This window comes from Lolium rigidum, chromosome 6 (assembly GCF_022539505.1).
Source record: "Lolium rigidum isolate FL_2022 chromosome 6, APGP_CSIRO_Lrig_0.1, whole genome shotgun sequence".
Taxonomy (NCBI): domain Eukaryota; kingdom Viridiplantae; phylum Streptophyta; class Magnoliopsida; order Poales; family Poaceae; genus Lolium; species Lolium rigidum.
In genome coordinates, this window is record NC_061513.1 from 311,355,260 (window position 1) to 311,370,790 (window position 15,531).

General features: G+C 41.7%; 1 protein-coding gene across 1 annotated transcript; it reads right to left on the bottom strand.

Moving 5' to 3' along the window:
* Window positions 1–12,026: 12,026 nt before the first annotated feature.
* Window positions 12,027–14,945, bottom strand: LOC124665491 (transcription factor bHLH162-like). Its single transcript, XM_047202901.1, has 3 exons — window positions 14,491–14,945; window positions 12,629–13,015; window positions 12,027–12,376 (listed from the first exon to the last, which is right to left on the bottom strand). The coding sequence occupies exons 1-3, from the start codon at window positions 14,683–14,685 to the stop codon at window positions 12,311–12,313; spliced, it is 648 nt and encodes a 215-aa protein (XP_047058857.1). The 5' UTR covers window positions 14,686–14,945; the 3' UTR covers window positions 12,027–12,310.
* Between the last annotated feature and the right edge of the window lie 586 nt (window positions 14,946–15,531).

Below are 15,531 nucleotides of genomic sequence, written 5' to 3' on the forward strand. Positions count from 1 at the left end.
GACACTACTAATATAGTAGAAGCGGGACTTAGCGTGACAATTCTAGAAATTCGTCTCTAACAGGAATCGAACTCTGGTCGCCGGATGCGGTACTGCGACTCCAACCATTCGGCTATGTCTAAAATTAAAATGTATCTAGATACATCTATAATAGAATCAACTAATATGGGTTGGAAGGAGTAATAATTTTTCTATTTAAATACAAACTCAACGGTAAAAATTCTATAGCAACCCACATTCTATTTGTTAGGCCCATGATCAAAATTTGAACCTCGAAGTACATGTGCGCCATGTGAATGTGGAAGGAGGGAGTATAAACTGCGGAGGGTTGAGTCAGATCTATCATAGGATATGGTGGTTTTAAAAAATGCTTAGTATTGAAGGTTGCAACGGCCTCTGTCAACCATTAGCAGCGTTAGTAAGCGGGTAATAAACCAATAATTGCATCGGAAAGTGCTTTTAGCTCCCGAACTCTAGTGCTCTCGTTATTTAAAAGATAAAAGGTATTTTTGAAAAGAGTAAATTTCATCTTTTACCCTCTAGTTTCACATGTACGATAACAATTACCCCATTTAGCAGAATTTGTACCAATTTCTACCCCATTTATTTTTTATCATGTTTTTTAGCTGGACCTGGTTATCATGTATGTGTCTTTTAACATTGAAGGTGAAATTCGGACCTAGCACATTTTCTCATTGACAAATTTCCCTCATAGTCCTCTCCAGCCTCTGTTAAGCCACCACACCTGGGACGTAACCGTGTAGAAAATTAAAGGAGGTAAACATTGGCACAAACTTCACTAAATGGGGTAAGCAAGAAGAATTTCTCATAAATGGGGTAATTAGTGTCACAAACGTTAAACTACAGGGTACAAATTTGAATTCACTCTTTTATTTTTTCTAAATCTGAAAATACTTCTTAATACTGTCAGTGATACATCTCGCAATCATGCAAAATTTTGACTTTAAATCTTTTTATTTTCTGCTAGACAAAAATGACAAAATCTGTTATGTTTTGGAGATTTCAAAATGACTACTCAGATCTATACTTTTGTTATTTTGTGTAGCTTAGAATATAATGTATTTACAATCGACATTCTACACGCTTGTGGAATACATCATTGGCTATATGCGAATTTGTTTTCAGAATTTTTCTAAAACTCAAAATATGATTTTTTATTCTTTAGAAAAATGAGATCACGTTGCATAGACTATTTAGTGTTGTGCAACTGACTGCGTTGTTGTTCCATCGATAGGAAAATAGAAAAGATGTATTGTTCTAGCCGGGGATTAATATTTCCTACATATTTAAGCATGAAATGATACTCCGTCTCAAAAAATCTGCTCAATTTTTTCTAGATACGGATGCATGTATCTATCAAGGTTCTTTTTCTCGGGCAAACATTTTTACCGGAGTGCACCGGAATTAATGGTTTCCTCGAAATCTCGGAAATTTACCGTCCGAGTTATTTCAAAAAAAAATTAAAAATTTTAACGTCAAAACAAGTTATTAGTTATTACTACCCCAGTTAGTTACTAATGATCGCTCCGCGAAACGGTCAGGTTACCGCTCACACACAGGTTCGAATCGTGGTACTTGCGGTGGTTCTTTTTATTTCGATTTAACACTGTGGAGCTACGGAACTTCGCAAAAAACATAACTATCGGCAGGGGAGGTCAAGCCCGATACCGCGAAGACCAACACACAGCGGCTAACCACACTGCCAAGCATACGCGTGTGATATTTATAGCATGCACATGCTATTTAACCTCATTTCTGAAACTAAAATTCAAACGAACCCGATTTTTTTTGCACGGTAGCAGGGTTTCTCGGAGGGTAACGAGAAATCTAGTTTCCGCCAAAATTTCCGAAATCTCGGCCGAGAAAAACAACCCCTAGTATCCATCACTAAAAATAAGACTATAAACCTTCGTATCTGAATAAAGTTGAGCAACTTTTTTTTAACGAAGGGAGTATGATTTTAATAAGGAAGAAAAACACTACACAACACAATTGTTGGAGATAAACGGAAAACCGACAAGATACTAGCTGCCTTTATCTTCAACTCCGTCAGAAATATATACAAGTTTAAATTGTCCTCCAAGAGATTTAATAAACAGATCGCCCATTCGCCAATAGGAAAAATGTGCAAGGCATGGTTTTATCAGATTCATCCTTGGCACAGAGGAAAGAAGATAAACTCGATAGATTTTCCGTGGAAGCTAGCAAGTGGATGATACAGATGGGCGGGTCTATATCCTATGGACGTGTGTACATTATCTCTAGGGGTTTCTCTGTCACGAATCCAAACAGGGGCCAGTCGGATAGATATGCCCATGCATGCAGTCCCGGTCGACAGCAGGCACAAAAGCCAGGGCGCCACAGCTGTACAAACAAACACAACGCTAGCTACCAATACAATGTCGATCTACAGAGTATATACTGTGCACGTAGTAAGGGCCATGCTCAAGCCAACTAAGGAATACGTGGGAGTGGCTATATATGTAGTGTGGTCTCCGGTGGACATTTTTGGTCAGAGCCTGTCGGCCCTTGGGGCGGAGCTCCCGGTACGGTAAGGTAGGGTGACCGAGCTATCTTGATATTCGGTGAAAAAGTTTTAGTTATGTTTTGATCGAGTGGCCGTATATCAAAAACGGATTATAACACATGAGAAAAAGGTATGTTTGTTTTAGTAATACTGCGTAAAATTGATTCCGAACAAAAAATACGGACTATATAGTCTAGTCGAAACCAACTTTTTTTTTGCAATAGATAATTTTCAATCTAACAAAAAAAACTCTTAAATTGTACTAGGTGCGGTATGTGCGGAGAGCTTGAGTGTATTTTGGCCAGCTTATGTAGTAGACGAAAAAAACTCTAGGTATGTGATGGATTATGCTTTATACGTGGATAGTTGAAGACTTTCATGATTGTCTTGATATTAGAAATGTATTTGATGTTTCGCAACGTTTATTGACTCGCTAAGCTGGCCTGCTTTTACCGGTGGCAATGACAATAGTTGAGAGGGCCTTCTTCGTGATGAAGATCATCAAAAATTTAATGATGTGTTACATCAAGTGAGGGATATTTAAATGTGTCTTGGTTGATAAAATTACAGAAGATATTAAGAAATGATAGATCTTTTCATTAACTAATATATTTTTAAGTTCTACTTATATTCAAATATGTTTTGGTGACCTATATTTACATCACTTGAGGGCAAATATAAGGCATCTGCTCTCGAGCAGCGTTTGACCTTACATGCCTTCAAATTTTGGTTTACATCATTTGTTGGAGATTCTCTAAGGGTCTTGGCACGCCACATTTTCCGCCACGGCATGACAATACACATCAGTGTCCCATTATGTAGTAGTATTTCTCCCCGCCTCCCTGGAATGTAGCTTCAGACTGTGAACCTCTCAAGGAATATCAGTGTCCTATTTCGCTTTCTTAGTGCATATGTGTCTTGGGTAGATCAAGATACAATCCGGCAATTGTATCAATATATATATATATAATCATCTTACAAGTAGGGGTGGACTAACGAGCTGCTCGGATCGTTAAGGCTCATTAAGCTCGTGATAGTTAAGGCTCGAATCGTTAAGCTCATTAAGAATAACGAGCTGAAATATCAGTGTTCTCGACTCGACTCGTTATGTTCTTGCGAGCGCTCGCGAGCAGCTCGTTAAGAATCGTTAAGGAGGCAATGAAAAACAAACATATGTGCATTGCCTGGTGAGAACGAGAGGAAGTATAGGTTTTTAGATCCTAATGTAGGAGTTTCAAGCATGATTAAAGAACACTATTTTGCTTGGCCCTTCCTGCCAAATATTTGAGATAACTAAAGTGAATCGAGTCAAAACTGGTGAAGCCTAGCTTGTTACCGATCTTAACGAGTAGCTCATGATTATAATCGGCTTGATTGTTTAGCTCGTTAACCTTAACGAGTAAAAACTGATGCTCAGCTCGGCTCGTTAACAAAACGAGCCAAGCTCAAACGAGTCGAGCAAACGAGCACTCATTTAACTCGCCGAGTTTCGAGCTTTTTATCCAACCCTACTTACAAGTTCCATGAATAGATGGGTAACGAGCTCCCCACTGAAATCCTCTTCAATCAAGTTTCAGGTGTAAAACATGTGGCTATAGGGCGTATACGTATTTCCGGTAGTTCCACGCATAGGTTTTAAAACCATGATCTCACCAGGTGTAAACCAAGTGGCAGCCGTCATTGCTACAGCTCCACAAGTCCACAAGCACTCCTTTTAAGAACCTCCTTTTCAGGTAGACTTTCGTGGTAAAGACGTACATACTTGAGTCTTGAGGTTTCGAGATATATGCAATCATATTTGTTCATACTGCCTGAGAATTCACTGCTGCCAGATGTTTGCACCTCGAAAGCCACGTGTTTCTCGTACTAACCTCGCTTCGTAAGCCTGAACTGCTTCGTGTGATCTGTTCTCATAACATCATATCCTACAGGAACTAAGCTATTACGTGTGAAATTCTTCCAACGCTCAAACACTGTGTGGACCGAGCCGCCCAGACCACGGCACGCACAAAAGACATGATGCCCATAGTAGCACGTTTTTTTTTTTTTTGAACAACCACCCATAGTAGCACGTTGACGCAGGAAGCAAGTTTGGTGCACATGAGCACCAGTGCTCTTAGTTTTTAAAATATTTAAAAACTGTATTTTTGTCTTTCAAAAAATTATCACATTTATTCCATGAATACATACACATGTTCTGAATATTCATGCAAAGCTTCGGTAGAAATTACATTGTATTTTGAGCTACAGGAAAAAAACAAATTTGTGGCTACGTATAGAGGTATATATTTGTCAGAAATTTGTCTTTTTTGTATAGCTAAAAATATAAAATATTTTTCTCCAATTTTTTTTACCGTACCTTCAGAATGTTTATATGTATGTGGGTATTTAATTTCATATTTTTTAAAATCCAAAAAATATGATTTTTAGAAATCAGGAGCACTGGTGCTCATGTGCCAAATACACTTTTCGGTTGACGCACTGCAACTCATGACAGCACAGAAACTACGTACTTCATATAAATGCCAGTGTGGTCCAGCATAGTCCAGTCAAGATAAATACCATTAATTAGATAATACTAGTTGAATGCTCAATATAATTCAATATAATACATGCAAAAAAATTGTGTGTGAAACAACATCCACAAGATATTCTAAGAACCTTTTTGAAGTATATTTCAAGAACAGACGTAAGTGACATCTTTGAACAAGATAATAAGCACTCGACTAATTAACATAAGTGACATCATTTGAATAAGATAATAAGCACTCGACTAATTGTTTTAATCAACTAATATCTACTCCTTGATGCTTCTCAAACATTGTTGTACAATGGCAGGTATATTTTCTTCTACTTCATTTTCATGACACTTGAGAACGTGTACCAAAAAGTTCTTCCGCAGCTCGTAACCATCCTGCATATAAAATACTTGTTATTAGCATGTACATTTCACATGTAAACAATAAAAATATGCAACGTATAATAAATACCCACCGTGCATATTGGATGAACCAATTCTTTACCATTCCATGAGAGCATAATGTAAAACACGAAATAACCAGACACATTGTTGTGGACGAATGTCTCATCATTATTTGAATAGTAAAGGAACAGAGTAAAACATTAGTTTATTTTTTAGAGATATTCACCTATCTGGATTTTCTGGAATACCAACCGGTGATGTACGTGGCCAGGTAAATATATTGGCATCCTACCAGGTTATGCTAATGCGAGTGCCTCGCTTAGGTAGATTGAAATTCTTTGTAACTTCAATTGCAAGTTGTGAGATCGAACCATTTTACTCTCTAGCGATGGAAACACTGAAAGAGGATCCAAAATAGATACAGAAGATGCTTGCTTATCGATGGAGAACAAGTCCACATATGTCCTCTTGTTTATAAGGTTTGTGGGTGTCATCTACATAAGAAAAGATACTAAAGGCTTAATGGTTGCGCACTTCCATGGAAAATCTTATCGTCCCAAAAAAATGCATGAAAAATTGAACATTAGCACCGTAGAAAGAGTGTGCACCATAACCACAGACATTCATAAGCAGTAGTTCAAAAAATTGTGGGAGGAAAATTAAGAACAAAAACAATTGAAGACAGAGAGCATATGAAATGTCCAGAAAATAATAACCATAAAGCTATAGGGGAAAGATAAGCTCTATATAAATAATAAGCTTGGCAATAAGCTTGGCCCTTTTTATTCTCTAGGAGAGGATCTAGAAATAATGTCCAGGTTCAAAGATCTCCTGGAAAAAAAAGATGATTACTGGTTTGGCTAGAAATCTAGAAAGCTACAAAATTGTGTGATGGGTCAAGTAACAATCTGTTCATGACAACATGCTTATTTTCAATAAGAAATGCACGCCCAAAACAATGGAGAGATCTCCAACAATAACTAAATCTTCTTGAGAAATCTTAGAAGATAAACAAGAGTGTTCATTGAATGTCCTAGATATTCACTTTTAACTGCACTGCTGGTTTGAATTTTTATGACATCTATCCAGCTTAAAGTGTTACACCGAAGGCTGATAAATATGAGACCGGCAAACACACGTTGTAGTTGAAAAAATCAGAGACTGAAGATGAATATATGTAGACATGTTGCTCACAAATTAGTTACAAAATTATTGAAATGTATGCACCCTCTCCAATACAATTTCTAAAGCAGCATATGCAAACTTCATTTTTCAATTTGTCAATTGTTACTGCTGTGGTAAAGCAACTGAAAATAAATAATGAAGCAGTAAGGAATATCATTAGCAGGGTTTGCTTTTATCATGGTACAGTCTTTTTAAAGTGAGGCCATTCAGTGATCACGATAAACATAGGCCATGACACAACTCTTTGCTACAGATTCTGCTTTCATGTTTGCAAGATACTGCACAATTTGTACATATTAGCACCGACGATCAATGAAGAATTCTCACCTTGTTGAATGCTTGGCAGGCTATCAGCAGCTGAGAGATAGGGTCCCTACTAACTTTGTTGCTAACTTAACTTCATCCAGATAATGTGCCCAATAATGAAAACCTTGGTCAGGTATCTGCAAAAAAAATGGCATGTTCACTTGTATGCTTGTGAAAAGGAGAAAAGAATAATAACACAAAAAATACACCGTCCTTCAGGTTGTCCTTCAGATTTCCAGAATCAAATAATTGTCAATCGAATATTGACTATCGAATTACAGAACCTCGCCTGTGGATGTGTGGGGTTTGCTAAGGAAAAAGATCAGTAAGATATATTAACAATTAAGGAGGGAACTCTGCACTTAGTGCCACTCAACTACGGAGTTCCTATTCCTTCCACTCGATTAGGGAGTTCCTCTGGTGCACAAAATATTATAGTTGCATTAGATCCCCTGGAAAGGCTTACTGTGTCAAAATTTCATCTAATGTTGGTCCGGGAAAATAATCAGCAATCGTGAAGCACAAGCTATCACACAAACAGAGAGCAGGACATATTGTTTTGTTCAAGAATTCCCCTTCAAATTGCGAATTCTTTACTACATACTATGCTAGAAACAAATGACCAGATCTGAGGGAGGCCACGACTGTATAGAACACACCATCAATGTAAGGGCTCGAATCTGTTTTTATAATCCGAATTGCACAGAGAAATCACACCAAACAACAAGCTCATCTATGATTATAATAGGATGAATTTCTAGATAAAAAATCAGTAATGAGAATCTAACAACAAGATTAAACAGCCATATCGAGTAGATGGGCATAATCGAAACACCACAATCTGCGGTAAATAATACAGGGAGGGGGATGATGTCGCCTAGTTCTGCACATGAGCACATCTACCAACCCCGTCGATTGTTGGCATATACCAGTGTGTGTAGCTCCTATTGAGCATGTAGGCTTCTATGTCAGACATGTTTGTCTGCAATTCAAAAGGTACTCTAGAAGATGATCTGATATGTTTAACCACGAACATCACAATCTTGAGGCCTACTGAATACACAAATGTTCATTACCTCCTGAACCAGTAGAAGGAATAGGATTCGAGCAGTAGGTTGTGGAATTAGAACTCCTTCGTGTACCCTGCATTCGCCTCCTCGCGATGGTCACTGCCCCTGGAGGCACCGCTCTCCACCTGCACGTCATGAATCTCAATCAAACCAAAAGAACAAGCAGCATTAGTGCGTGGGGGGCATGCACGCAGAGGATGTCGAGGGATGCAGCATACCAATGCTTCTTCGTCCAAAGATGTGGCGTAAGGAGGAATACGTCCTGTGCACGCCCTCCTGTCTTCTGGTGGGCAACGAGCAAAATGGACGGCGTAGCCCCGTGGCCACTGCCGGCGGCGTCCGACCTATTCTGTGGTCGGAGGTTTCCCGGTGGTGGCAGCAGCTGGTCTAGTCGCCGGATTTGAGAGAGATGACTGGGAGACGAGGGGAAAACAAGGGCAGGGAGGGGGCTTTGAGCATTTTGTGCTAGAGGTGGTAATCTCCATGACCTCCACGATCGGCAGTTGCCGCACAAGGAGATGACCGGCGGTTGCCATGGATTGACCCGCACGGGGCAGACCGACGGTTGTGAGGTGCCACCAAGGGATTTGGTTGGAGTCGAGGCGGGGAATAAGGAGGCACGCCATGGCGTCGGGTGTTGCCAGTGGTGATGCGCGATGAAGCTGGGGTCTGAGTCGGTCGGCGCCGCGAGAGGCTGAGGAGCGACGGAGGCGACGGACGACGATGGGATCTTGGACTGAAGATTGGGAGCGGGTGTGTCTGGTTTATCAGAGGTTTTTATGGCCTTTTAGCGTTAAGACGTGTGGGACATTGTGGCGGTTTTCTTCTTGCGGGTGAGAGAGGAGAGGACGACGTACCATGGGACACCACCTCTAGAGCTTTAATATAGTAGAGATTGCTTGTCATATGTATTGCTATTGATCTCATAGCTCACCATAAAAGCAGTGCATTTCATAAGCTGGTTGAACACGAGAGAGTAGTTGAGCACATTAATCTCATTCTCGAAACTGTACATGATAAATAAATATGGCCAAATCCACAAATCTTGCAATGACACCGCTTCAAGAATAACACTGCAATCCTCGGATCTTAGCTCTCCTAGATTGGATCTTGGTTTTATTGGAATCTTGTAGGAAAATTTATGTTTCGATGTATCGAATCCCATCAGCTGCTTCAAAGACGTTGCCCCCAGAGCAAACCCCGAAAGCATCATCATCGTTCAACCCGGGATACCCAGATCTGGGGTTCCTCCACGAGTGAGTAGTTGTTGGTTGTGTTGGTGGTGGCTTTAACAAAGTAAGACGCCGCCATTGCCCTCCATGACCGTGATCGGAGCTCGATTTCCACCGACAGCCATACCTCCCCTACTCGCCACATGGACTAGATGTGGGATGATTAGCCACACCCAGTTGGAAACTGGCCAACCGCATCCGGTGAAAGAGTAGACCAACACCACCATTTCCAGATCTACCGCTCAAGGGTCTTGAGTGATGCGACATTAGCCCCTCCACGCCCAACCCCCCCCCCCCCCTCCGCGTGCTACCGACAGAATAGCAGCGGAAGCATATGCGAAGATGCATGCATCCCATCCAGGCCCAAATCGGACTTGGCCTCCATGCCAACCCGTCGACCCTTGCAGCCCAGCCCTGGTTTGCGCCACCCCTTCGCAATATCGTTGGGGAAGGAAGCGTGGCCATCGCCCCTACCCAGCCGGAGACAGAGAGAAACTGTCGCCGCCGCTGCTGCGTCACACAAGCTTTGTTCGGCGACGCCCCTAGCGGTGGTGGTGGTAGCGGGAGGGGAGGTGCGTGGTGTGTGAGTCTTAGGAAGAGAGCGGGGCTCCTGGGCCGCGTGGCTCCGCAACGCAGAGGTGTGGGTTAGGGGAGAATCGGAGACGCGAGGGTTAGGTGATCTCGACGCCTTTCATGAGTTGACCTGATAGGGCTAAAATAAAAGTGGTGCTCCTGATTCGACCAATTACTTTGACGATGAGGAAGAAAGTGAAGTGACACCTCCTAGGCCCAAAAGCCATTACTGATGTTCGGCACGTTTATATTATGCACTAACATCTGCCTCTCCCTGTCTTCTTTTTCTTTCATTTTTTTTTGGAACGGCATATGTTTGCTGAATCTTACTGCATATGTTTCTTTGTTAGGTAGGATAGTTTAGTCCATGTTTCTACTAAATATAGATGCCCTGACAGCAACATATTTTCCTCGGTTTTACTTAAAGTTTTACTATCTTAGAGCATCTCCAGTCGCGTCCCCCAAATCGTCCCCCAAACCGCGCCGGATCGAGCGTTTGGGGGACGTGTTTCGTTCGTGCCGCGTTTGGGGGACGTCGCTCCCCAGCCGCGTCCCCCAAACGCCGCCCCCTAACATTAAAAGTATTTTTTTTTGCTAGAAAGAAACTATTTAATAATATTCAAATCGGTTGAACATAAACAAATTATATATAAAACTTTGAAAAAATATAATTAAATACATATAAACTATCTACTTCTTCTTCTTCGCTGATGGCCCCGCCTCGTCGTCGTCATCGCGGTGGCGCTTCCTGCTCGTCACCTCTTCCGAAGAGGCGGTGTCGGCGCTCGACGCGTCGTCGTCGCCGGTGCTCGTCGGCTGCGCCTTGGCCTTGGCCTTGGCCTTGGCCTTGGCCTTGGCGGCCTTGGCGACCTTGGCGGCCTTGGCCTTGGCGGCCTTCGCCTTGGAAGCCTTCGCCTTGGCCGCCTTCGCCTTCGCACGGGCCACCGCCGCCGCCGCGGCCTCGCTCTCTTCTTCCTCCTCCTCCCATCCCAGCCATTCCTCCTCGCTGTCAACTGGCGGCGGGGAATCGTCGCCGCTGCTCGGCGTCCTGGCTTTGTCCCACCAATGGCGCCAGCCAGCAGGCTTTCCCTCGCTGGAGGTGTCGGACGGGAGCCGGGAGATGTAGCTCATCGTCGCTGGAGGTGTCGGATGGAAGCTTGGATGAATGACGGCGTACGTACGGGTCTTATTGAGCGCGGATGAACGGCGGCGCAGAAGTCGAAGAGAGCAGCGGTTGCTCTTCCGAGGATTCGGCGCTCCATTCCGGCGGGGTTGGCGCGTCGTCGACGCGCTTGCCAATGCGACGGTTCCGCTTCCTGTCAACTGCACCGTCGCTATGTATGTGGCGGTTGAGCGTCCGAGCCGCTGACGGGTCGGCCCCGCGCCTCCTCGCCTCTCATTTCGTTGTGTCCGGCATGCCCGGTGCGTCCCCTGTGGGACGGGGACGGGCTCGGGACGCCGGACACCGTATCGGGGCGCGCCGGACAAAAAAGGGCTTTGGGGCGCGCGGTTGGGAACGTTTTTTTGTCCGGCGCGCCCCAAATCCCTTTGGGGGACGGTTTGGGGGACGCGACTGGAGATGCTCTTAACCGTCAACATCCTAAAGACAAAGTCTGGATGCCGAAAGAAACAAATTGTCTGAAGAGAGCCACGCAGGAATCTCTCTTTATTCTGGTGTGAACGCACTAGTGCTGTGAATGCACTAGCTGATGAATGAATACACTCCATCCGCTCATAAATTAATTACATCACGATTCTGGATTTATTCAAAGTTAATTTTTGTAAATTTTAACCAAATATTTAGGAAAACAATTAATATATACAATACAAAACCTATTGTATTATAATTATCATAAATTATATTTTTAGATTATATCCATTTGATATTATAATTGTTGATATTTTTCATTCATTCTTGGTCAAAATTTATAAATTTGGACTTTGATTAAGCTTAGAATGCGAGGTAATTTTGAATGTAGTATATATATCCACAGCCAAATTGCTGCCGGTTAATTGATTACTTAATTACTGCTCTTCTGCTCCTGGCCGTGCGATAATCAATTTTAGATAACGGGTCGGTGGATATGTTGCACCATGCATGTACGACCAAACATACCAGGTGATAATGAATTATATAGAATAGGCTGTGACAAGGTGACACTGAAAATTATACTAGGTGATTATATATAAAGACCAGAGATCGGTCAACATTTTTTCGGTACATCAATGTCGCATTCTGAAATCAAAGTGGGAAGAAGATAGGCTAAGGTGTTTGATCAGGTCCTTTATCTTAGCCAATAGGTATAAATGGGGAAGAAGTTAGGCTAAGGTGCTTCGATCAGGTCCTTTTATCTTATAGCCAATAGGTAGACGTTGTGAAAAAAAAAAAACTAGACATCATCATGTCTCGTCTGTGGAATCTTTACTATATATAGCTTTGTGCTATATATATTCTGCACAAACCGATTTACTATCATATCAATGCTCTCAATCTTTCAGAAACCCTTGAAACATCTATGCCAATTCTTGAGCTCAAGGCCTGCAGATTGCAGATAGAGTTAATTAATGCAATTCATTATACAGCTAAATTACATGAAAATCTCAATGAGAATTATTTATGTTACTTTTAGATTGAAACTTGTGCTCTGTCACGTAAAAATTAATTTGTGGTACGACAACAATAAGTATCAGTTGTATTAATTTGTCAAACTTTTCAGGGCCTTATATTTTACATCAGAGTAAATGCTTAGTAGATGTACATATTGACGCCTATGCGTATATATGTACGTACCCGACAGTGTATATTGTAGAAGATTTTTAGGCCAGCGACTGAGTGGTTGGCATTGATGATCTCGGCACCTTCTTCATCAAGAACAATAATCACCTCGTGGAGCTTGACCGGGCTATCTACATTACATATCATTACCACGTCCATGCTTGAATCATCGTGTTGGATCACCTCCACCACCAGCATCGAGGCATTTTTCTCGCCTTCTAACCCCGACGACCCCACCCCACCACTAATGGTGGTGGTGGGTGTTGAGACACCACCAATATCTTTTAAGGTGGCTATGGCCTGCGCATAGCTCCTCCTTTGGCGTAGCTCGTCAATCCTTTCCTTGAGCTTCTTAATGTACTTTGCCGCTTCGTCCAAGCTTCTTAACTGAGTCATTGCATCCTACATATGCATATATAAACAAGCTGCTTAACTCCTCATTTGCATACATGCTATTCTTTCTTATCAATTATATTTACCTACTTTATAATATTTTTTCAGGTAAGCATCATTAGTTGATGCAGAGGCAGATAGTAGATTCACTAGATACAATATTCTGTGTTCACCTTTCATCAAATTAAAAGTTATTTCATACAAGATGTATTTGTATCCTCCTTGGGATTCATTCTGTCACCCACTCAGATAGAAATTATTTTTTTGTCGAGGGATATGTGCCTCTTCCTAATTTTAGATCTTGTCTAACCTGTTGCGAAATACGGGCAGCCTACAACGTCGTCTTATTGTTATCTCTCTCTGTGTGTGTGTGTGTGTGTGTGTGTGTGTGTGTGTGTGTAATTTAATCCTATTACTATCTGCACAACTCTTGCTAAACAATAATCACAAAATAATGACATCCCGCCTCATTAATGCACTTACTTAAACTGTATTATATGTCTATTTTTATTCGTCGACCTCACAACTAAGAGCATACAGGAAAGACTGGAGCAATGCAAGATGAACAACGTAGTTCCTGCAAGCTTTCAACATGTAATTTCCAAATCCTAAACGGGACCTTAGATATTTTGTGAAAACTTGTGGCTGAATTCAAAATATGCAGAAGAAATGAATCAAGGTGAGAGCGACAATTTATAGGACAACAGACTCAAATTAACTTGACTCTATTTCAGCACCACCATGCAACAATTTATAGGTACTGTCGGCAAATTTCGTACCGACCCACTGAGAAAAAAAAATTATACTCTCTCCGTTCGTGTAAGTAAGGCATTTTTATTTTGAAAAAATCTCATCAATGTAATTGGCAGTGTTGTAGAATGGCTAACATCCCAAAATTATAATAATCAAGAAAACGCTGCCAACCAAATAATAAAGAGATATAACTGGGAGAAGCTTTTAGTTAGGGGCACGAAGGAAAAAACGGCAACTTTGAGCGCTGGAAGATATAGGCCTCGATCAAAGGATCAATGAGAGTATATATAGGTTTAATTAAGAAAAGTGATATAGGTAGTACCATAAATGAGGAAAGCAACACATTCCAACAAAATTAAATGCCAATGTGAATCTAAAAGAACTAAATGTCAATAGAACTTTGATTATGATATTTCATGTGATGAAAATGACTAGTTATTTTGCTAACCTATACAATGAGTATTCCGTTCCACTTACGCTAAAAAAAAAGATCCCATATATATATGTAGACTCGATAAACCCTGCTAAATACTCGTCCTTTTGGAAATATGAAATAAATATGGGAAAAGCTAAACATCTACCCATCCGTTTCATATTAGTTGTCGCGGATTTAATACAACTTTGCAATAAATCAGTGACAACTAATATGAAACATAGGACACCCTAGCAAGCACGTTGTTCAGTAAATTACAGCTACGGAGGGCAAAAAGAGGTACATCATTAATTCTTACAGTGGAGGAGTAGTTCTCTTTTGGGATGAGGCAGGCAAGCTTCGCGCAAAGCTGCTTCATGTGCTGCCTTCTCTCCCTCTCCACCTCCTTCCTCTCCACCATCGCTGCCGTTGTTGATGTTCTGCCGCCACTTGTCCTGCTTCTCTTCCCGCCCTTCTTTGTCTTGCCCGGCCCCTTGGGTACCTCCGCCTCCATGTCTTCCACACAGATGAAGCAAAGCTAGCTAAAGATCAGGTAGCAGCCGATCTGGTCTGTACTGAAATGCAACTAATTAAAATCAAGAAGAAACTGATAGAGTTTGCGAATACAGGCAGAGCTGCTAGCTATCTAGTGGAGGTTTTGTTTTTCATGGAGCAGAAAGCTAGGAGAGGAAGAATTTCTCTCAGGAAAAAAGAAGAGGGAGGAGGATGCGAGAAAGAGCAAGTGCGTGGCGTGGTATAAATAGGAAATGTACGGATAAGGCCCGACCGAGAGTGAGGATGCTAGGCCTCCGGGAAATATGTCTAGCTATATAAAGAACACCACACACGTATATACGGAGCATGTGGCTACAGTTGTACAGACGTACAGTGTTGGTGGGAGAGAGTGAGGAACTGGAAAAATCAACGAGTTTTTGAGTAGTAATAAAGATTTTGTTGCATAAAATTTTTGGTTAAAATTTGCTTTGAAATACGGGTGCGCCGTCCAGACGGAGGTAACAGTAGCAGTCAATGTGTTACTTGTCGAGACAATATGTGCACAACAACAATTGGTACTAACAGTCTAACAGTGAAAGAGTTGTACACATTCAAAAGCAGTAGATGCAGTCAGCCTGTCACTCACTTGTTGCCGCTGTGGTGTTGCTGTTAACGGTGCGTACAGTTGTTTGTAGGCACGGCGACACTGCATTCAATGCGGTGACGAAGCGACAAGAGCATGCATGTCACATGTGAGCATATGCATATTATTCTGATCATGTAAGAAATTATTATCTTGATCATATAAGAAATCAGAGATTAATTTGCACCTATTGAGCTCGCATACACGGCGATACACAGTCAC

What these genes read in the sequence shown, in the direction of transcription:
- LOC124665491 (XM_047202901.1), bottom strand. Translation starts at nt 14,685, where the DNA reads ATGGAGGCGGAGGTACCCAAGGGGCCGGGCAAGACAAAGAAGGGCGGG. An exon ending in AAGAGAACTACTCCTCCACT is followed by an intron (nt 13,016 to 14,490) that starts GTAAGAATTAAT and finishes ATGCATATGTAG; the next exon opens with GATGCAATGACTCAGTTAAG. An exon ending in TCTACAATATACACTGTCGG is followed by an intron (nt 12,377 to 12,628) that starts GTACGTACATAT and finishes TGCAATCTGCAG; the next exon opens with GCCTTGAGCTCAAGAATTGG.